We start from the raw sequence: 23110 nt of genomic DNA on the forward strand, positions 1-23110 counted from the left end.
CTACAATTTTCCAGTCCAAGGCTCAGGGAGAGGTCCATAAACCGAATAAAAATACTTCAAGGACTACTAGAAGTGAATTCACTGGTCAAGGTTAAACGATTTGATTTGCTCTTTGGGTACAAGCAGTGTGGACGGCCACAGAACAACAGTCCAGGTTAATTTATTAATACACTCCGCCCAGACTGTCAAAGTTCTGCACCTTCCCCGCCTCTCACGGAAACACGAGGATCCAGGAACCCGGCCTAACCTTCAAAATCCCGCCCCGAGAAGGACTGGGAGCGAGAAGCGAGAGTCTAGCTGTACGCCTGCGTGCTGAGGTCGGACGGCTGAAGGCGCGCGGTGAGCCCCTCGCAGCCCCGCAAACCACGCGATATTTCCTCCGGGGCTCCGCGGCGGTGAGTGACGAGCGCCGGCGGTCGATCTCGGACCCTGGGACTGGGGATCCTGTAGCTGGGTGCAGCGTCCAGGTGAAGGGAGGTCTAGGAGCCAGCGTGACCTCTAGGCTTCCTCCTGGAGCTACTGGAGTTGTGCTTAGGAAATTAGGGAATGCTGGAGAAGCAGAAGCTGTTTTTTGTTTGTTTTTTTGTTTTTGTTTTTGTTTTTAGAGTTGTTGAGAGTAAGCAATCTCAGGTTTGGACATACTTGTTTAAGGGGCCTCTGAGACGTTCGTTTAACACATTTTTTGAACACTTACCGTGTGCCAGGCATAGGGGGTGGTTATCAATCTTTGAACAACAGATACGAATCCCTGTCCTCTTGGTGTTTACAATCTGGGAAGTCAGCTTGAAATTCTGAGTAGAGGCAGACTCTTGGTAATTTCCATATGGGTGTTGGTAATGGGAGCCATAGATTTCCACGCCTTATAAATAGAGTCATTTGTGGCAGAATAACTGAACGAGATCAGGATAGAGAAAAGTTTTATTAAATGGTATTAGCTACATACCATAGCTCATGGTATGTAAATCATACGCGTTGTGTTTGAGTATAGGTTCCAGTGTCATGAGCGGTTGTGCAACCGTGGACACGTTATGCCACCTCTGTGCCTCCCTTTCCTGGTTTATAAAATGTGGACGCTGACAGTACCGACCTCATAGGGTTATTGGGTGCAGGGGTTAAACGCAATAATGATATAAAGCCCCTAGCCCAGTTCCTGACACTTGGGAACAGTCAGGAAAGAGGCCGAGAGAACAAGATCCCCCCTGATTAGAACCAGCACTTGCACTCTGCTCTTCCTAGTGCTGCGGCCTTTCTCTTGTACTAGGCTGCAAGGTAGGCACTCAAATAACAAACTATTTATGACCGCACCAGAGTGATTTTTCTCAGCTGATCATTGATCTGGTATTATTTTTGAATTGCTTAGCACTAATTAGAAACCCAGTTAATATCATACCAGGCAAAAATGGTTTGCTTAATGTCAGTTAATAAAGACTCGCCTCGACCCCCAAAACACACACGCACGGGATGAATTTAACACCACCACCACCCTTTCTTGCCTATCTAGAACTTGGTGTGCCATATCTTTCATTTTAATTTTGTAACTAAATCAAGTTTTTTATATCTTACAGTTGGTGTTTGTTGTGCTACTGAGGGAAATTGTGTGGTTATCCGACGTTAGTTAATTGTAGTGTTTGACACTTAAAAATTTTCTAATTTAATACAGATGGAGGAAACTTGAATGCTGTACTTTTCATGCTGATAAGCAGAATTTGGATAAATCTACAGTACATATTTTAAAGAAATGAAGCAGACATTTGAAAATAATCAGCAGACAAACATGAAATTTCATTTGGAAAGACTCCTTTGATTGAAAATTTAGCTGTCAAGGTGCTTTGATAACCACTTAAAGGCAGTTGTCTTTGGACCCAGCATCAATCTGGAAATTTCTGTTTTTCAGTACTTACATAATTTACACACAATATAATTCAATAGAAAATTTCCTTTTAAAAATATGTTTAGCTTTACAAGACATTATGGACTTCTTGATGTGATGAAATAAGATACACACGGCACCATTTTTCCAGATTCTTGTGTAAAAATGTAACCCACATCTAATCACAGCTCTAGATCTAACCACCAGTCAAAGCACTGGCGGAGATAAAAGAATGAAGTAAATGACACCATGAGGAAGCAATCCAAGGACATTTTATAGACAAAGGGATGAAGAAAATGTTTCTTCAACAATCAGTGTCATGAAATAAAAAGGGATCGGGGGACTCAATGTAGTACATGGACCTTAAATTTTGGTTCTAGTGAACTCGCTGTAAAAGACATCCCTGAGACAATCAGGGAATTTGAATACACACTAGGTATTAGGTAATGTTAAGGAATAACCTGTGCTACCAATTCTGTGAGGTTAATGGCATAGCATTTATGTTAAAAACAATCTGTTATCAGAGATGTATAATTGAGGGATTTTTAGGTGAAATAGTATGATGTCTGGGTTGTGTTTTTTTAAAGATTTTATTTATTTACTTTTAGAGAGAGAGGAAGGGAGGGAGAAAGGGAGAGAAACATCCATGTGTGAGAGATACATGGATTGGTTGCCTCCTGCACACCCCCAGCTAGGGACCCTGCCTGCAAAACCAGGCATGTACCCTGACCGGGAATTGAACTGGCAACTCGCAGGCCGACACTCAACCCACTGAGCCATGTCAGCCACGGCTAGGATTTATTTTAAGAGGAAGTCGGGAAATCTTTTAGCTGGACAACCTTGTATTCATAAGGAGAGAAGGGATATTGAGGGAAACTAGCCACTAATGTCAAAACCAGTGAGATTATAAATACATACATTCCAAAAATTAAGGAAGCAAGTAGGGTGCTTATACATGTTCTTTCTGCCTCACAGAATGTCCCTGACATCAGATGTTTAGGTCCTAAAGGAGCAGATTTCTTCTCTGGCAGAGGTTACCTACTGGAGAGTTGTGCATCCTTGTATGGCTTTAGGTGTAAAAACCCTGTTTGGGGATAATAATAATCCTTAATAAGATTGTTAGATAAAATGAACATATTAGATATTGTTAGGTATTAATATATATATATTTTTATAGCATTCACAACAGCGTGACACTGTCACACTCACTAAGGCTTGTTGTTATTTTTACTGATGGGCACAGCAGGCAGGGCTGTTTCCCTGAAGTCGGACAGTTCCAGCGCTGGAACTTCATTTGGCCTCTTTCGTTAGCTCAAATTGTAAACCCAGAATAAACTGGTCCTTTATTTACTTAGCTATTCCATATTACAGAGTTTCTTACAAGGTGAGACTTTATAAATGCTTTTGATATATTACTTTTATAATCAGCAAAAGTACTAAGACATTTCCATTTTGGTAAATGAGTAAGAGAATTTTAGAAAGTTTGGTTATATCAAGTAGCTAGGGTTCATATTTTGCTACCAGGCTAACTGGCCAGCTCTGGAGGAGTGTATCATGCTGTTCTCCTTCAGTCGAGCCGCAGGAGGAGGCTTGCTGCTGATGGTACAAAGGTGAATGTGCTTGGACTGTGAGGCCAGGACATCCTGCCCCCTCAGTCTCCAAAAGCGTGTTCCTATTAAGCAAAAATTCTAATTAGACTTAGTCCTTCATATGTTTGCTTTCGGGGGTAAACTCTTTGACAGGAGACTGTATCTTTTTCGGGTCTAAATATGATTTTTCTTCTCTTTGTTCAGAAACACAAAGGTGTTTCTTTTTAAATTTTAAATTGTTTGCTATTTCCAAAATTTCTTGTAATTTAAAATTTTTTCTATTAATAGGAATTACTGTATACGGAAATCTTGTGAGATCTCTGTGTGAACAAGGCGATGATTGTACAAAGAGTGGTACTGAATTCCCGACCTGGTATGTATTTATCTGTGATGAATGAACAGCTGTGGTCTTTGACAATTATTAATGCACATGGAGGAACAAAAATATCCATATCCTGTCATGTGGTAAATTGGGGTAGGAAGATAGTAACACTAGCAGAGATATTAGAAGAAATTCTTTAAATGATATCATTTTCAGTTTTTCAAATGATGACTTATCAAGGCCTTTGGTTGAAAAAATAAGGTTTTTTAGAATTGTTACACTATTTAAAAGGTTATATTACAAATACATGGCTTTTATTTTTTCTTTATAGTATGTAACATCAGTTCTTAAAATTTGCTTTTTTTGTTTTACGTGAAGACCACGGACCTGTGTCTGTGCTGACCTCTAACCTGAATCATAGAAACAAGCATAGAAGTAACCTGAGAGGTTTGGGCTCGTGCTGTCTTAGCATTATTATCTGTCTAACATGTGGCCTGGGAAGTCACTTAACCTTTTCTAAAGACCTCAGTTTTAGTAAAGTGAGCAGTTAGATGAAGACCTCTGCATTTTATTCCCACTGTAGAAGTGAGCTGATTCAATGAATAGAAAGTTTGCTTATGTTCAACATACTGCTTAAGTGTACACTTTTAGCGATGACATTTTCTGCTTACTGATTTTTCGTTTTTTAAAAACTGTTAACCTTTTTTTCCTTTCAAAAAATTAATTTTTTTTTAGAGCAAGAAAGAAATTAGTTGTTCCACTAATTTATGCATTCATTGGTCGATTCTTGTATGTGCCCTGACCAGCGATCGAACCCACAACCTTGACATATCCAGAGGATGCTCTAACCAACTGAGCTACCTGGCCAGGGCTCAGGGTTTTTGTGTTTTTTTTTATATTTCAAATTCTAATTTTTAAGATTTTACTTTTTTAAAATAGCATTTATTTAAGTTTCTGTTTTCTTCTTAAAATGAAGAAGGAAAGTTTACCTATTGGGCTGATGTGTTTCTGCTACCTTGTAAATTTTAATTTTTATGATATTTTCAAAAGCCGGCTGTGATATTTCATTTTTTTGAAATCCTCCTGAATTATAAAACAGATGAGGTGGTCTACCTGTAGTCATCTTAGAAAAGAAATTTTAAAGTTGACAGGAATATTTCAAAGGGTCTTCTTGGAAAAAATAATGAGCAATTAAAACTATTTGAAGAACTTGTGTTGAGTTACAAAGAAATTACAAAGCAATATGGATTTATTCATACCTAAGTTAAATGAGAGTACTTTGAATCCTAGAGTGGCCTTTTAAAGAATAATAAATGATTGTATAAGAAAGTGAGTTTTTTACTTGATATTTTTACCTAATATTTTAGGAAAAAATGGTAATCCGGTGGCAGAAAATTTCCGAGTAGAAGAAGTAAACTTACCAGATAATATCAATGAAGGACAAGTACAAGTCAGAACCCTTTATCTTTCTGTGGATCCTTACATGGTAAGAATCAGGATTTTGTGACTTGGTGAAAATTAATTTCAGTTTTATATTTTTTATGTTGCATCTATATTTTGTGCCATCTTCATGATTAATAAATATTTGGTCAATTATATGTTTATACCTGTGAATTATAGATTGCCTCTTTTATTCACTAGTGTTATTAAGGAATGTTATAGAAGCAAAGTTTTTAAAATAATTTTTTAAAAATTGATTTTAGAGAAAGGAAGGGAGAGAGAGAGAAATACTGATTTATTGTTCTGCTTATTTATGCACGCAGTGGTTGATTCTTGTTTGTGCCCTGACCAGGGGGGATCAAACCTTAGTGTATTGGTACGATGCTCTGACCAACTGAGCTACTTGGTCAGGGCAAGGAAAATTTTCATAATAGCACAATAGTGTATGTGATTAATTAGGTCCTTCCAAATGTCCAGATCATTTCCCAGTAGTAAGTAAAGCTTGAAGATAGTGAATTAGGATTGGAAATTGTCTCAGAGCCAGTTTAAAAGGTCTTACTTCTATCACTGTATCTACAGGGGCTAGCATGGTGCTTAGTAAGTATTAATTAAAGGAAGGAAGGAAGAAAGTCACTTCCTTCCCCACGTGGCCCTGCATGGTATGGTGTACCACTCCACTTGGGGATTGTAAGCAATCACTTACCTTCACTAGACATTGCTCTTTTTTAAAAAAGAATGTAAGCAACTTAAAAAAGAAATCTAATGGATATTAAACCTTTGAAATTTTGTATCATTCCAAATTCACAACTAAATTTAATCCCTATGTGTATACAGCATTTTGCATGGTTATAGTTAATGTGTATATGCTATTTTGATTTCTTATTTAAGTGACTTTATATACATAACTTCAAATGCAACACTAGTGGAAATATCAGTATATTGGTGGTCATATAACATTCTATTATGTTGACATCATTCCCTTATCTATAGGGAATTACTTGTTCTACTTTTTCTCTTATCCTTGTTGGAGTCAGAAGCTTGGTCTGGCCAGTATCCAGTGGCTGCTGAGCTAGCAGAAGCCAAGCATATTCCCATAGAAACTTCTGCTTCAGTTTCCCATTTGCTCTTTTCTTCTGCTGAGCTGAACTAAACTGCGCTTAATCAAGCAGCCTTCCATCTTCTCTGTCTCCTGGACCACACTGTAGGCCTCTGTGTCGTGGCTTCATGAGAGGGGCAAGAGTGAGGCAAAGAGAGGAAGGGAGCCTTGACGACTTCTCAGGAAGTCTTTAGCACTAGTCCCACGAGAGAGTGTGGCGCCACTGTGGCGTTTTGTCTTTGCAGAGTGACAAGAACATCCACCTGAGGTGAGGGGGATGACGTAATGCTCGGGCTGAAGCTGTCTCTGTCATCTTGCTGCTGTGGGAAACTGAGCAGTTGGGAAGAGCTTAGAAGTGCCTTGGGAATAGGGATTAGAAATGGAAGAGGAGTTCAGAAGGGATGCTGATGAACAACTGTATCAAGTTTCCTTTTGTGTGTGTGTTGTTTCCATTGGCGAAGTGGAATTGTGAGGTCAAAAGAAATAAGTACCATTGTGGTCCACGTTACTAATTTGTTTTCTACAAAAAGGGGGCAGTTTTGTAATATTATCAGTAACATGTAAGTATACCTAATTTGCCACAATCCATTGGAACCACTGGCCCAGTAGTTTGTATTACTTTTGCTAGCGTAATATGTGTAATATTACTTACTTAAATTTCTTTAATTGTTTAAAAATGTGGACAGTTTTATTAAAATATAATACACATATAAAAACGATGTGGTACATTTACACAATGGAATACTATGGCTGTAAAAAAGAAGGAACTCTCACTCTTTGTGACAGATTATTATGCCAAGCGAACTAAGCCCGTCAGAGAAAGACAAATACCATATGTTTTCACTCATATGTGGAATCTAATGAACCAAATAGACTGATGAATGAAATAAAACCAGAGGTATGATCCATGGAACAGAGTGACAGATTTTAGAGGGGTGGGGGGAACTGGAAGACATTAGCTAAAGAACATATATGCATATATGCATAGTCCGTGGGCACGGGGATGGGGGTAGGGGCAGCTGGGTGGAAGGGGGCAAAGAGGAGGAGAAAATGGGAACATCTGAAATAGTGCCAACAATTAAAAATTTTTTTAGAAGAAATAATACACATATCATACAATTCACACTTTTAAATGTACCATTCATGGTTTTTGGTCTACTCACAAAGTTGTGGAACTATCTCCACAATCTAATTTCAGCAAATACTTGCATTCCTTTTTACTTGTACTTCTTTACTAGTTAGAGAGGGGATACAATTTTTTCAGAATAAAAAATAACTGAAAGGAAGATAGAAATTAACATAAATTTTATCTGTTAACACTTAACATTACTTATTATATACCTTTCTTTTAGTCGCTGGATAAATTAGTAAACTGGTTCAATATTATTAGACAGTATTATCCCTCCCTAATCAGCGTTTTCCTTTTTTAGCGCTGTAAAATGAACGAGGACACGGGAAGTGATTATTTGGCGCCTTGGCAGCTCTCTCAAGTGGTTGACGGTGGAGGTGTTGGGATTGTAGAAGAAAGCAGACACTCGCATTTTACTAAAGGGGATTTTGTGACTTCTTTCTATTGGCCCTGGCAAACCAAGGTTATTCTGGATGGAAATAGCCTAGAAAAGGTGATGTACTAGTATAAAGTATATGATTTCCCCTCCCCCCATAATTCTTATTTTGTGCCTTTGGCTTTCAGTTCTGTTTGTTATCAAGGAAAAAAAATAAATAAAAGCATACATTTTCTTTTAGTTAGCTGCAAAAATATGGACTTTGTTACTTTTCCACTATTGGCGATAACTTATATGATATTTCTTAGATTATCAGTAACTGGTATTTTTTCCATACTAAATTTATTTTTTAAGTTTCACATATATAAAATAAAACCTGAGCTATAAGCATCAGAAAAATAATTATACTAAGAACCAGAGACGCGTTACAGTTGTATGCTTTAAAGTTTCCTGAGAAATTGACACTTTAGAAATTCCTTTGGTTTGTGCTTGAAATTCCATCTTGCGTCAGAAATCCTCAGTTTGGTTTCTGTTATGTTAACCATGTGAAATTACCAATATTTGTCTTTTTTGACCTTTAAAAACTGGCAGCTTCATGTACAGGGTGGGGCAAAAGTAAATTTACAGTTGTGATATGAAAAAAAATGCAGTAATTAGTAAATAATAATCCAAGAATAAACTGTGTTTTCTGTACTCAAAACTGTAAACCTGTTTTGCCCACCCCATAATTCAACCTAATATGTGTCGTCAAGGAAGTTATTGTATGTCTCTGAACTTCAGTTCCCTCATGTGCAAAATGAAAATGATAGCTATCTTACAAGTGAATGTGCAAATTAAATGCTATGACAAATGTCACTAAGGTTTTGTAAAAAGATTTATAAAATTGTAGTGCTCTTTATTATTATAAATTCTTACAATCGGTTAAAAGTAGCTGTTAATAAACAAATGACATGAGGCATTATGCGATCACTTGTCAACTTAATAGTACTAGTGAAATATACTTAACTAGAAATTTCTTAGCAGGAGGTGAAAATGCAGTACTCAGCAGTTTGTAGTTCTCGCTATCACTGTGTTGTCGTGGGAACTTGAGCAGCGGAGAGAACTGGAAAGTGCTCTGGGAGTGGGTGTTAGAAGTGAGGAAGGGGGGTTCAGAAGGGATGGAGGAATGATATTTGCTGAACCCAAACTTAACTCACACTGTTTTTATACTGGCTTTAATAATAGGTATCGCCTATATGAAATATTTCTGCATACCGTAGACCTTTCTGTGTAATGTAGATTTAATATCTCCATTGCGTTTATCCACACACTGAATTTAACTGATAGCCATTTAAAACTGCTTAATACAAACTGCCATTTTATTTCTTTGTGGCAGTTTCACTTCAAATCAAACTAAGGTAGTAAATCTTGATTACTTTCAGTGATTTATTAGATTTTTACAGGAAAATTTTTTTTTAATTTTTAGAGAGAGGGGAAGGAGAAACAGATCTTTGGTGTCTCTTCTTCTGCTTATAAAAATACATACTCTGTTGGATTAGGGCCCCACCCTTGTGACCTCATTAAAGGCCCTGCTCCAAATACTGGGGTGGGCAAAGGTAGGTTTACAGTTGTTCGCATGGAAAATAATATAATAATTAGGGAATAATAATACAAGACTAAGCTCTCTGTCTTGTGTAATCACAACTGTAAAGCTACTTTGCCACCCCTGTGTAGTCACGTTAGAGGTTAGGTATCAAGAAATGAATTTTAGGAGTATCGATGTAAGAAATGTCCAGACCTGTACAGAATTTGTGTAAGAATTTATTTGAGCCAAACTGATGACAGCTGCTGTGGAGCAAGATTTCAGATGTTCTAGAGAATAACAGCTTTACATTTTCTTTAATGTGTTTTGAAGTTAAGAAGTGAACACAGTGAAAATTACGAGGAGGGAGAAAGCAAGGCAGGGATTAGATTACAGGATAGTTAACAAGCTTATTTCAAAGGAGTGTTTACCTAGATGGATAAGAACAATGAACAGGACTTGCTTAAGGCAAAGATAAACATTTCACTAAAGAAGTTCCCTGCATCACTGACTATTGACCGTGACCTGCCCAGTTAGGTATTTATGAACAGATCGCCCTGTGAGGTTACTTTCTGTCAAACCGCCTTGTTTTTCTTGCCCACAGGAAGACCCAATTCAGTCTATAACAGGTTGTCTCTACCTTGCTGATGTAAAACAGAAGTTCCTAATATTATTTTTTTAAAGGTATGTACTTGTTTCATTTTAGGTAGACCCACGACTTGTGGACGGACACCTTTCATACTTTCTTGGAGCTATCGGTTTATGCGGTTTGACGTCCTTGATTGGGATACAGGAGAAAGGTCACATAACTGCTGGCTCTAATCAGACAATGGTTGTTAGTGGGGCCGCTGGTGCTTGTGGATCCCTGGCCGGGCAGGTAATGATTTCTGAGAATTACTGGATTTTCTTAAAAAAATGGTCATGAACCCTGGCTGGCGTAGCTCAGTGGATTGAGCACCGGCTGCGAACCAAAGTGTCGCAGGTTCGATTCCCAGTCAGGGTACATGCCTGGGTTGCAGGCCATGACCCCCAGCAACCACACATTGATGTTTCTCTCTCTCTCTCTCTCTCTCTCTCTCTCTCTCTCTCTCCCCCCCTCCCTTCCCTCTCTAAAAATAAATAAATAAATAAATAATCTTTAAAAAAAATGGTCATGATTAAATCTCTGGGTACGTGTATATAATTTAAAGTAGGAAATTGAAGAAATTGATAGTATTTTACACATTTCTGGTAGAAATGATGTTATTACCTACTTAGATTCTCTTTATAACAATATGAAAAATGTTACAGATTTTTTATCTTCTTCTCTGTTAACCAGAAATAGACATGGGAAATGCTAGAATAATATAAGGAAGAAAGTCAGAGTACCTGTGTGCAATTCATGAATTACAAAATAAAAATCTTCAAATAAAAAAGCACTTATCAGTTCTAGAAATACAGTAAATATTATGATAGGATTTTATAAAGTGATTATTTTAATGAACAATAGCCTTTATAATATGGAACCACTGAAATAAGACATTTTTTCTTAGTAGTGATTCTAGTTATTCCCAGGCCTGAAAAATATTTTAGAAAATTTTTTAAAAATTAATTTATTGGAGTGACTTTGGTTAATAACATTGTATAAACTTCAGGTGTACAACTTTATAATGTGACATCTGTGTCCTCCATTGTGTGCTCACCACCTGGTCTCAACTCCTTCTGTCACCGTGTATTTGACCCCCTTTACCCTCTTTGTCCTTTCCTTCCTCCCTTCCCTTCCTTCCCTTCCGGGAACCGCCGTTCTGTTGTCTGTATCTGTGAGTTTTTGTTTGTCCAGTGGTTGCTTTTTGTTTTATATCCCACACGTAAGTGAAAACTCACGGTTCTCCTTGGCTGGAAAATATTGAATTGGGAGTTAGTGGTGTTTGGGGTCAGACTGTTCCTTTTATGAAATCAATTTTAAATTGTGAGACTTTAATAACAATTTCAAACTAAGTCTAATTATATTCAGTCTTGATGTTTTTAAGAATGTTATATGTGTTCTTAGTTCTTTTGATTTCAAGTTACTTTTAGATGAAAGCCCTGAAATCTAACCTAAATGTGATGAACACCCCCATATACGGTACTTGTAATATCTTACATGCTTTCACATTTTAAACTTTACATGTGACAATAGAAAGCTGTTTAACTTTCAAAAACTTTCCCCCTAGATTGGCCACTTGTTGGGCTGTTCCAGAGTGGTGGGAATTTGTGGAACACAGGAGAAGTGCCTCCTTTTGACCACAGAACTGGGCTTCGATGGTGCAATTAATTATAAAAAAGAGAACGTGGCAGAACAGCTTCGTGAATTATGCCCAGCTGGCGTGGATATTTACTTTGACAACGTTGGCGGTGACATAAGTAATACAGTGATAAGTCAGGTTGTTTGCTGATTTGTTTGTTATACATTTGAATATTATATTTTATTTGATCTGATATATCTTTACCTGATACTGAGAGAGGGGAAGAAAAACTTCATAAGATTGTAGGGTTTATTGTGAAAAATAACATAATGATCAGTACTGTTAATTGATTGACACAGCAGAATTTGTTTATATTATATATCTCCTTCCATTTGTATTGTAAGCAATTTCACTTCTTTGTTAGCAATATTATATTTCTCTTCTTTGCTAGCAATATTATATTTTTCACCTGCAATTTATTTTTGTGAAAAATTATGGTTGTATTGTTCAAGTGGTGAAGTTCTGATGCCTAACTCCACCATGAACTAAACTCACAGCCATTGTCCCTAACTTTGGGTAGGGAATGGGTTTTCAAAGATTGCAGGTATTTACATATTTTTGTTGACAATCTTATTAAATATAAACACCATCTACTAACACTGCATTGTCCTTCACTACATGTAAAATTGTTTGCAATTGAGGTTGAATTATTTAAATACAAAGAAGTACTCTGCTATGACTACTACTAAAAGTAGCAACAACCACAACAGTAACAACTAATGTAATTCTTTTGCTGATTACCAAATTCTTATTTACTTCCATGTTCCTTTGGAGTAGACTTATTTTCTAGTGGATTAAAACTTTTAAATACATTTAGTGGGTAAATCTTTAAAATGAAATCAATTGATTGGCACTAAAGGATTAAATACAGGGATGAAGGAGGGTTTCTTTGAGACAGCTGTAAAATCACATATAGGAAAGACATTACCTTAGGGTCTAAGCCCCAATTTTATCTGAACAGATGAATCAGAACAGCCACATCATCCTGTGTGGTCAGATTTCTCAATACAACAAAGATGTGCCTTATCCCCCTCCGCTACCTCCTGCTGTGGAAGCAATCCAGAAAGAAAGAAACATCACAAGGTGTGTTCTTGCCCCCTTCCCGTTATTACCAGATTCAAGGGGTTTAAAGATCATAGATGTATGTGAAATGTATTATTCTTTGTGTATAATTTTTCCTTATTAAATAAAACTTGAAAATACGCAAATTAAACTGGTTTAATGTTTAGGTTTTGGTTAGCTAGTTTCTTGGCAGAAAGCTTTTTAAAAAATTGCATCTCTTTTATCAGTCTTTTACAAGTCCTTTTTTTACAAGTGATAGAAACTCAGTCACATTGGCTTAAATGAAAAGGAAATTTATTGGCTCACGTATCTGAGAAATCTGATATTAGTACAGTACTGGCTGAGATTTGGCTAGATAAAGGGTTTGCATAGTGGCATCACGGCTCAGTTTTTCTCCACCTCTGGGCCGGCTGTGCTCGCTCACAGCTCTCCTCTTCCGGCAGTAAGAGGAGGACTGTTATCTCTAGTCTTATATATTGCCAGGTTAGCAATCCAAGCAAAGAGAGAATAGCTCTCTCCTTGTAGTTTTATCAAGCCTGGCTTTGCTCACGTAAGGGTGGGGAAAAGATGTTACCCACAGAGTAAAATCACAGCGCTATTACCAAATGGGGTTGTAGATGCTGGGCAGACAGAACAATAGCAGCCCATTATACTTCTACCTGTAACTACACTTCTGAAACTATATCTGGCCAGACTCTGTGTGAAATCTGTATGTTTGAAAGATTAAGAGATAGTAGAGTTCTGCAATGATATCATTTTGGATTCTTTTATTCCCTCACTGGTCTCTAATCATTATCCTTTTCTTTCCCAATACAGAGAAAGATTTATGGTGCTCAACTATAAGGACAAATTTGAGTCTGGTATTCTACAGCTGAGTCAGTGGTTTAAAGAAGGAAAACTAAAGGTAGAGCTAAATTCCGTTTTTACTAATAGCATTCTTCCTGCTAGTTGATATGCTTTTGTATTATCTGAATTTATCATAGCAAATGTACTACTTTCATAATAAAAATCCAGATAAAAGGGAAGTATACTGAATATTATAATTTTACCTCCCAGGTGATATAATCTCCTGGTTGAGAAACCCTTTCTTATTATTTTCTTTATCTAAAATTTTATTACTCTTTTACTTTCCTTAGATTATATTGTAAGATCAGTAGATTCCTTCCTTCAAATTTTAATATTTATTAATTTAACACACATTTATAGAATGCTACCATGTGTTAGAAGCTGTGCTTTCTCAAATCTTATAAGCACCTCCTAGTACCCCACCTCTCCACCACCGTAGTTCTTTTCTGCCCTCCTGGGACATCCGATATATCTCTTAGTTGTTGGTTGGAAGTCAGAAGTTATTAATGTGGAATCCTTAGCCCCTGACCTAGCACGTTCCTAAAACTTGAAAATGATAGGGACAGTTGTATGTATCTGTGCTTATGTTCCCTTTTTTTTTTTTTTTTTTGGAAAAGAGGGCATATTTTACAGATTGTGCTGTTAACACTAAAGATTAGACAAAGGGAAAGTAGGCTTTTATTTAAAAAAGTGAATTGATAAGAAACCTTTTTGGGCTACCTACGTGAAATAAAGAATATATAATTTTTGCCCTGGCCAGAATGGCTCTCAGCTGGTTGGAGCATCATCTCATAACCAAAAGGTGGCTGGTCCGGTTCAATTCCTGCTCTCAGGGATGCCTAGGTTTCAGATTCAGTGCCCAGTTGAAAGTGGCAACTAATCAATGTCTGTCTGTATGTCTGTCTCCCTCTCTCTCCTCCTCTCTCTCTCCCCCTTCCCCTCTCTTTCAAATGAGAATAAAATAAACCTTAAAAAGGAAAGAATATCTATTTTTAGACAGAAAGCACCAAATAATATTTATTGTGGCCTTTTGCAAACATGGAAACTATTAAGTGGAAACACTGGAGTCTAAAGAAGAGGACTAAATATAGCTACTTTGATTTACAGGTCAAAGAAACTATGATAAATGGATTAGAAAACATGGGAGGTAAGATGAATGTAGATTTATTTATCATATACACGTGCTCAGCGCAAATAATCTCCTTTTTCTTTTAATTCTATTTCCCTGGTGTTTTTAAAAATCATTTCTTTCTTTCCTGTAAAACTTCCCTATAGTTTTCCTTAAATACCTCAATCAAACTCCAAGGAAGTTCAACTTAGTGGTATTTAAGAGGTACTTTTTTACATTTCAAATTATAAAGTGCTTCTCTGTTTTCATGAACAGTTTATGAAAAAAAAAGAATCGTGAAAGTCATTTAGCCTCTAGTTAACTTTGTTTTTTTTTTTTTTTTTGATTGAACAGAAAAAGACATTCCAAGATTATATTAAGCAAATTTCAATATTTCAGCTTTTGGAGGGTTTTTTGGCCTAACTTACAGAGAGTCCAACATTCTCTTTTGTTTGTTTTAAATGAAAAGGATTAATCAAACTGATTTTTTTCTTTTCAAATATAATTTCATATATTTGGTTACTAAATTTATCAAACAGAAATATAAATTTCACTTATTTTTCTGGCATATCAGATGTGTATTTCACTTAGTAAAACTTTATGATTAGATTTCAGATATTTTTAACTGTTATTTAAAAATTTGTTTTGCTGACATTTTATCTTCATACTTATTTGCCTCTAGTCTTCAGACTCTGAAAACTGTGAATGTTGATGTAGGCACCAATGAAACATTTCTAGTTTGGGTAAAAACAATTATTTAAGATGCTAATTAGGTTAGTTTGTCCTGTAATTTTGCCACTGTTTACATGAAGTTTCTTTTCATGACAGTTTTCTTCTATACTTAATATTAAAATCATCGAAGTGACTTTTCAAATTAATTGTGTGTCTGACTTACCGATAAACATATATGACAGTGACATTTTTGTTTTCGGATAACCTAGTTTTTTTTTTTCTTTCCAGCTGCATTCCAGTCCATGATGGCAGGGGGTAATATTGGAAAGCAGATAGTTTGCATTTCAGAAGAAGCCTCTTTGCCATCCCTATAAGCCTCTTCATTAAGAGAATACAGATTTCTTTCCATTTTTCACAAAGATTTTCAAGATACATTAAAAAAAGCCTTAGAGTACAGATAACTTTTGATTTAAAAGTAGGTGACTATTTTCTTAGTTGCAGAACATAATTCTTTCGTGTATCTTCAATATTATATATGTACACTATATCCAACATATTACTTATATTAATAGATTGAAGTCAGCATGATCTATTTTTCTTTTATTAAAACTATTAATATATTTTAATCATATTTTGAAACCACTGGAGATTTTGTTACGGAAAAGACGACTCAGACGGCTTCAGAGCTTGCGAAGTGGGGTTTATTCACACATGCGGACCCAGAGGAGATGAAAAATGCAAATTCTGGGCAATGAGCTCAGGCTGGAGTTTCCTTTCTATGCTTGTTACAAGGCAAAAAGGGAGGGGGGAACAACTGCTAAAAGCAAGCATACAGGAGCAGAAGCGAAGGTTAGTGTTTTGGCCTTGAGACAACTGCATATCGGGGAAAGCAGCTGGTCAGCTCCTACCTAACAATGGCTACTGTTCAGCTATGTCCCGTCACATTCCCCCCTTTGATGCTATAAGGTGTTTTTATCCCTTTAGCATCACTATATACCTGGCTATATGGCTGAGGTCCTTGGGAGGGTTGCAACTGGTGATACTGGTATTGGTACTGCTGGAGGGCTAACACTTTGGTGGCTGCCCTACGAGTCACTGTGGCCCCAGGTGCTGGACCAAGGTCCAGAAGATGCAGGGTCCCATATGCCTGACACCTCCGGGTCTGGTATCCTATGGTCCTGGATATCACTCCAGTCTGGTATACCTTCCCTCTCCAAGTGCAAAGGGATTGCTGTGGCTGAACACAACCCAATGGCATGTCAGTGGAGGAGCTGAAAGCTGACCTTGGGAGATAGGAAGAGACCACTCTACCGCTGAGCATAATCCTATGCCTGGGGGTATTACATTTGCAGGCTGGGGCTGAGACAGGGGCCGCATTTGTTAAGCGAAGCATACAATAAACCCAAATGCAGAGACCAAACAGAGATAAACTATTCCTAGGGTGATCCGCTCCGTGGGATTCCATTCTGCAGGGGTCACAGTCACTAGTCCAATTCCCAATGCTCCTACAAAGGTGCCAATTAAAGTCAGGTACCCTGCGGAACAATGGTCCATTCCTTGGTGTCTTCTTTACTGGCTGGCATCCTCCGGTACCTTAGCGTGGGTATTCTAGGTGCAGGCCTAGTCCTCGGGTCCTTGGGATCTGCTGCCGTTTTGGCCCAGCTATAGTGGATCCAAGGGGTGACTCCTGCAACCTAGGCAATGCTAGCGGCAGCAAGTGTGTCCAGGGCAGTCCAGTTTCCTGGTAGAATTTAGCTAAGGTTCCATTTTTCTGTCCGCTCCCCTGATCATACCGTGAGTACTTCCGACAAGCCTGGTTGCTGAGCGCTGCGCTGGGCGATGCACCAGAACCCCGAGAAAGCTCGTAGGCTGCTGGGGCCGGTGAACCCGACGGAGCACCGTGAAGGGCCATGACAGAGGACTGCGAGGACGGCTGTGGGGGCACTTCAGATACACAGCGTGTGCCCTCTGCAACTTGACGTGAAGAGCAGGAGTGTGTTCAGGATGTGCTTCTGGTGTTCTTTCCTTAATTCAGTCAGGCGCTTCAGCAGTGTGTGTGTTCCCTTCCGGCACCGTTCCTGGGATGGGCCACCAGGAGGAGGTTGTCCATGTACTACAGAATCATCAGGTCCAGCCCCCCTTAGCGAGGGGCTTCAGGTCTCCTGCTAGGGCTTCCCCAAATAAGGTTGGGGCGTTCTTAAACCCCTGGGGCAGTTTAGTCCAGGTCAACTGAGTCTTGACCACTGTGTGCGGATCTTTCCATTCAAAGGCAAAAATGAGTTGGCTGGAAGGTGCCAAGGAATGCAGGAGAAGGCATCCTTCCGATTAAGGCAGGTAAACCACGTTGCTGTTGGGGGAAGTTGGCTCAGGAGGGTGTGGGGGTTCAGGAAGACCGGTGGAGGGTGACTGCTTCGTTGATGGCCCGCAGATCCTGGACGGGCTGGTACCTGCTCCTGTCAGGCTGCCATCATGGGTCTGGGCAGGTGTGGCCCCATGTTGTGGAGCCAATCTTCTCTGAGCTCCCACACAGGTGCTGTAACTCGGGGGACGTGCCTCCCAGTCACATCTTGGGTGGGAGGGAGTCTTTCTTTATCTCCCTGGCCCAGAGCATGGCCACAGCTACTCAGCATACCTAAGTGACCAGCTGAAGGCTATAGGTATGTCAAATGACTATGCCATGGATTAGCTGTAAAGCTGTTGCTGTACAAAACAGCCCTGCATGTTCTTGCTCTGTGTGTCCCTCCCTCAACTCACACCTGTGGGGGAAGGGGTGAAGACATCTTAAAATCTCCTGGGTGCCTTGAGTTCTGGACTCCATTTTAAATGCCCATTTGGGGTCCCCTCTCTTGGCTGCACCCTGCAACAATCTCTCATTTCAGATATACACCCACTTTAAATTCCTTTAAAGGACCATGGACAAAGGTCTTACCTTCTTGTAACTACTTCCGGCTGGAAATGAACGTTGTCCTAACTACCCGTGGGTCAGGGTGCCCTGAAGGGGGTGGTGCAGCACGGAGGGAGTCCTTCCTGTAAGGGGAAGGACCTTACAGAATCCTGGTCAGTTGGCTGTCACCAGAAAGTCGCAGGTTTGGTGTCCAAAGACTGGCACTACTGGACCATTGGCATGCTGGTCATATTCTGGAGATGACAGATTTGGAAAGAGTTGGAAGGCACAATTAAATCATAACCACTAAATGACAAAGGCAAGAACTTAAGTAAAGAATGGCTTATCTGGAGGAAGGTGTACAAGGCATGCTACACCCATCCAAAACTCTTGTGGCCCATTATACTTAACTCAGGCTGAGGAGAATATATTAGGATTTCCCTCCTTTCAGATATCTGAACCCTTCCTGTCCAAGCCATCAAGACAGAAAAAGGACAATCAGTTCTAAAGTGAAGCCCACAGATCACCCAAACTGCTCATCAACCCAACCACTCAGTTCAGCCAAACCATTGAGTTTCAGGGGGTGATGATGAAGAATGGGCTCCTTAAGTGAGGCCTATATTGCAACCAATCACTCAGGGAATGAAGTCATAGGCATACGTCCTATGAAAACACAAGAACACACAGGTTAATTCACACAATAGTCTCCAAACCGGTCTCTGTGCCTGTGAGACTGTCTTTTGGGAAGACATTCAGTTGTAAGGTCCTTCCTGCAATGACATTTAGCAATGGCAATTTGACAGGTTCTCCATACCTGTAAATTGTATATCTTTGATGATATTACAAAACCAGTTTCAACTTTCAAACAAAAAGACGCTTTCAAGACAGCTGCGTCATTCTGGTGTCCAATACTGAGCATTGTGATTTTCCTTGAACCACAATTTTTCTCCTTAAGATCACCCTCACTGTTATTAAAGGGACTACTTTGAGTTCTGCTTTTCATTTTGACTGTTTGTTTGCATAAACACACCAAGAGCAGCCTGGATCACTTATGATCTTTAAGCCTGCTTTGCTGGAACTCACACAGGGAACCTTTAGATTGACTTCTCAGTCCGCCCCTCGGGGCACAGAAGCAGTGTCACACATCCGCCATCTGGCTTTGCCTGTACCAGTTGTTTCACTCAGATCCTTGAGGCTTCCATTGTGCCCACAGGTTTCTTTTTGGCCATCTTTCATGAACGTAACCTTCGTTCCCTGGAAAGACTGCCACGAACTGCACAACCAACCAAAGTACCAGGCTTTTCTCGTGGGCTTGCACTAGCTTCGCAAGTCAATCCCAGTTCCTCAGGGCTTTCTGGTGACGACCAGAACCCGTACATGCCTCCTTCAGATGTGACATTCCAGTCAAAGTCTTGGTTAACAAAACCACTATTAGCGACTGATCTTATTGGTTTTATGCAAAGAAACCTTATGTCTTCACTCACTCCCTCAGAATGCCAAATTCTGGAGGGATCAGGTAGGGAGAAAAATACAAAGCCTGAAGGAAAATGCTTCCCCTTCTGATATCCACTGAGCTTCTCTAAACCTTCACTTCCAGACATTCTGCAACACTCACAAACCCTCTATTCTTTCTTTCATACAGCTTCTGATATCCACCAAGATTGCATCTCCATGCCTTATACCTTCTATTATTAACTAACACCACATAATTCCTTCCTAAAACTTTTACTTTTCCATTTATTTTTGCAGTTTCCCACAGACCTTCTTCATTTATATATATTGTATTTTTTATTTACTTCTCTACAGAGTGTGAAGTTTCAACCTTCCCTGGAATCCTCAATTTCCTTTTTAGAGCAGATACAGAGCAAAATCCAAAACACAGAGTTCCAGAACAATACACAGGTAGGGGCATTCTCTTGCACCAATGCGTCCATCAGTGCCTCGCAGGGACATGCTCCCTCAGGCCCGGTCTTTTGGCAGAGACATATTGCTTTGCCTCTGGCTGAAGCACTCATCAGCCCCAAATGACCCTTCCTGGGTCCCAAGTGGCAAAGGCATTCTCCCTGACCAGTTACAGGTGACCTTTCTTAGGTATTACAGGTGACCTTAAACAGTACAGAGGGTTTCTGATCAGAAACAACACCAATGTTAGAAATTTGCTCTTTTCCCACAAAACCAGAAAATGAATAGTTGAGGTTTCCTTTACTCCAGGTTTAAAACTTTACATTCTTTATACATAATTTTACTCATTCAGATTTAACCAGCATTCTCTTTTAATTCTGGTTCCTTTCCCACACTGGGAAGGACTATACTTAAACTCAGCATGGACAGCCAAAAGTCCCTGGCACTGCAGGTACCTTCCACTAAAATTCCCTAGATTTGCAGGGACATCCTGCAGTTTTCTGAAGCTCAGACCCTGCAAACACCCTATAGGTCAGATGCTCACCCTTGGACCTCAGTTCATGTCCTTCAGAACCAGAGCCTTCTTATCAGAACCAGTTACACAGAGAACCAGACTGATGCAGTGCCCACACAGCAGCAGCATACAGCCCATAATCTGAAGAGAGCCCTCAGCCTGCTGCCTTGCCCAGTTCCAAGATGGAGGGGCTCTCATGTGACCCATCATCCAAGATGATGACAACCATGCACACTCCACCCTCCACGGTGGGACACTCACGTGGCTCGTCCTCCATTTTACCCAAAGTGGCAGTGTACCTACAAGGCCTGCTGTCCAATCTCCAACATGCATGCAATATAGTACTGTGGCAGGACCCCCCCATGATGAATTCTCCCAATCAGCGCTGACAGACAAGGGAAGGGACTCTCAGGTCGCTCGCCTGGCCTCACCCCTCTCTGGGCTCATAGGTTCCCTCTTAGCTAAGGCTGCCCATGTAGAATTCAGGTTAAACTCCCAGCTGTTATGCCATATGACAGACCGAGGAACTGCAGGTTAGGGCTTACTCACACTCCGTAGGCTTCCACCCGTGGAGCAACAAACACAGTCATTCACACAAACACACCGAGTATATTACGTTCCTACCCGCCTGAACTGTGGGAGCTCTGCCTGGGCCTTCCGGCCTGAGGGGTGATCAGTCCCTCCTTCCACTCCAAGAGTGAGCCTGGTTTTTGGGCTCCTGGTCCCCATGGGACACTTACCAGATTCCAGAGTGGCGCCTTCCCAGATACCACCAGTTCGCACCCCGCCAGCCTGGGTCAAAGAGCAGTCCGGGAGCCGAGCCTGCAGAACCCGGGATGTTCACAACCCAAAACACCTCCTTATCACCGCCGGGCCCCATCAGCTGCCCCAAGGCCGCCTTCATTGGAGGCAACAGCCCGCTTGTGTGAGTTGTTTCCTGGTCAGGGAACCAAAATGTTACAGAAAAGATGACTCAGAAGACCTGGGAGTTTTCGAAGTGGGGTTTCTTCATGCATGCGGACCCAGAGGAGATAAAAAAATCCAAATTCTGGACGATGAGCTCAAGCTGGAGTTTCCTTTATATGCTTGTTACAAGGCAAAAAGGGAGGGGGGAACAACTGCTAAAAGCAAGCATGCAGAAGCGAAGGTCAGTGTTTTGGCCTTGAGACAACTGCTTATCGGGGAAAGGCTGCTGTCTGGGAACAGCGGCTGGTCAGTTCCTACCTAACAATGGCTACTGTTCAGCTATGTCCTGCCACAATTTGATCCAACTCTTTGTTAATGGATCATACAAACATATTTTTCAAATTAACTTTTATTGTAAATGGAATGGTTGAGAAGGCACTTAGTTAAATATTTGTAGAACTAGAAATGTTTTACATAAGTTTTGAACTGAAACTTGGCATAAGAAGAGAATTAGGATGGCTTTTCCACATTGTAGATGGAAAACGGACTTAATGGCGGGGTGTTTGGGTAGGGGTTTGGGGGAATTCAGAACTGTGGACAGCTTTGGGGCCAGGAGAGCAGAGGCTTTGTGTTGGGAGTGGTATGAGAAGATAAGGAGAGGCTGGTTGGGTTGATGGAGAGACTACATTGACTGCAGAAGATGATCTGTCTGTGTTATGCCAAATAGTTTACTGTCTAGCCTAAAAACCCAAATATTTATTGATAAAAGCATATGTTTATTTTAGGTTAGCAGGCATGTACTGTCAAATAGTTGTCAAGATTTCCAGGGCAAATAGATATAAACATGACTTGGAGTTTTAGGTGATTAAAAGATTAAGACAACAAAGACAGCTTCAGAAAATGTCAGGACTGAATGGGCAAATTAACAAATGGTTATAAACATGAATGCTCAAGACCTACTAATGTACCTCTGCATGAGAGAGTTGGGGGTGAGGGAGGTGGAGGAGGATATGGGGGGATAAGTGGTGATGGAAGGAGATTTGACTCGGGGGGGGTGAACACACAATATAGTGTACAGATGATGCGTTGTGGAACTGTACACCTGAAGCCTGTATAATTTTGTTAACCAGTGTCAGCCCAATGAATTCAATAAAAAGGAAAAAAAGCAGTGGTTCTCAAAAAGGAGTTTGTTTTACTAATTGTAATCAACCCTTTAAAACAGTAAAATCGAGGGTAGTTTTCTGTGTCTTGATGGTTGTGGTCACCTGTTTACATGCTGCAATATACTTTTGTTGACAGCATTTCTAGAAAGTAGATTTAAAGAGTTAGTAATCAGTCATTCCAGTTGATCTCGGTGGCCTTCTCTTACTTGTTTTTTGTACTTTTCCTGGGCCGTTTCATCTCCAGAGGGGGCTTCATCTCTGTACGTGGGCAATCCCCCAATGTACATCTCTGATCTTCACCTCTTTCTTACTAGAGCTCAGGACCGTTTTACCTCCACGTAAATATTCACTTAGCAACTGGGGTAAACTTGCTTTATCTGAAGAGGAATTATCTTCCCCTGAACAG

At 39.8% G+C, this 23110-nt stretch overlaps 1 protein-coding gene across 2 annotated transcripts; it reads left to right on the plus strand.

The window, feature by feature from the left end:
- The first annotated feature begins 248 nt into the window (after window positions 1–248).
- On the plus strand, window positions 249–22517 carry PTGR2 (prostaglandin reductase 2). Of its 2 annotated transcripts, XM_036011968.1 has the most exons (11): window positions 250–467; window positions 3748–3832; window positions 5149–5267; window positions 7748–7939; window positions 10090–10260; window positions 11576–11785; window positions 12609–12730; window positions 13526–13613; window positions 14663–14702; window positions 15624–15985; window positions 21898–22517. In XM_036011968.1, the coding sequence occupies exons 2-10, from the start codon at window positions 3796–3798 to the stop codon at window positions 15707–15709; spliced, it is 1065 nt and encodes a 354-aa protein (XP_035867861.1). In that variant the 5' UTR covers window positions 250–467; window positions 3748–3795; the 3' UTR covers window positions 15710–15985; window positions 21898–22517. The 2 variants fall into 2 exon arrangements, with proteins under 2 accessions (XP_035867866.1, XP_035867861.1); XM_036011973.1 differs by lacking the exons at window positions 15624–15985; window positions 21898–22517 and adding an exon at window positions 15346–15406 and having other exon boundaries at window positions 249–467.
- Window positions 22518–23110: the final 593 nt, after the last annotated feature.

The sequence above is a fragment of the Phyllostomus discolor genome, chromosome 1 (assembly GCF_004126475.2).
Source record: "Phyllostomus discolor isolate MPI-MPIP mPhyDis1 chromosome 1, mPhyDis1.pri.v3, whole genome shotgun sequence".
In the NCBI taxonomy this organism is placed as follows: Eukaryota; Metazoa; Chordata; class Mammalia; order Chiroptera; family Phyllostomidae; genus Phyllostomus; species Phyllostomus discolor.

Coding starts and splice junctions, on each gene's coding strand:
- PTGR2 (XM_036011968.1), top strand. CDS start 3,796: ATGATTGTACAAAGAGTGGTACTGAATTCCCGACCTG. Junction 5,268..7,747: donor TTTCTGTGGATCCTTACATG/GTAAGAATCAGG, acceptor TTCCTTTTTTAG/CGCTGTAAAATGAACGAGGA. Junction 12,731..13,525: donor AAAGAAAGAAACATCACAAG/GTGTGTTCTTGC, acceptor TTCCCAATACAG/AGAAAGATTTATGGTGCTCA.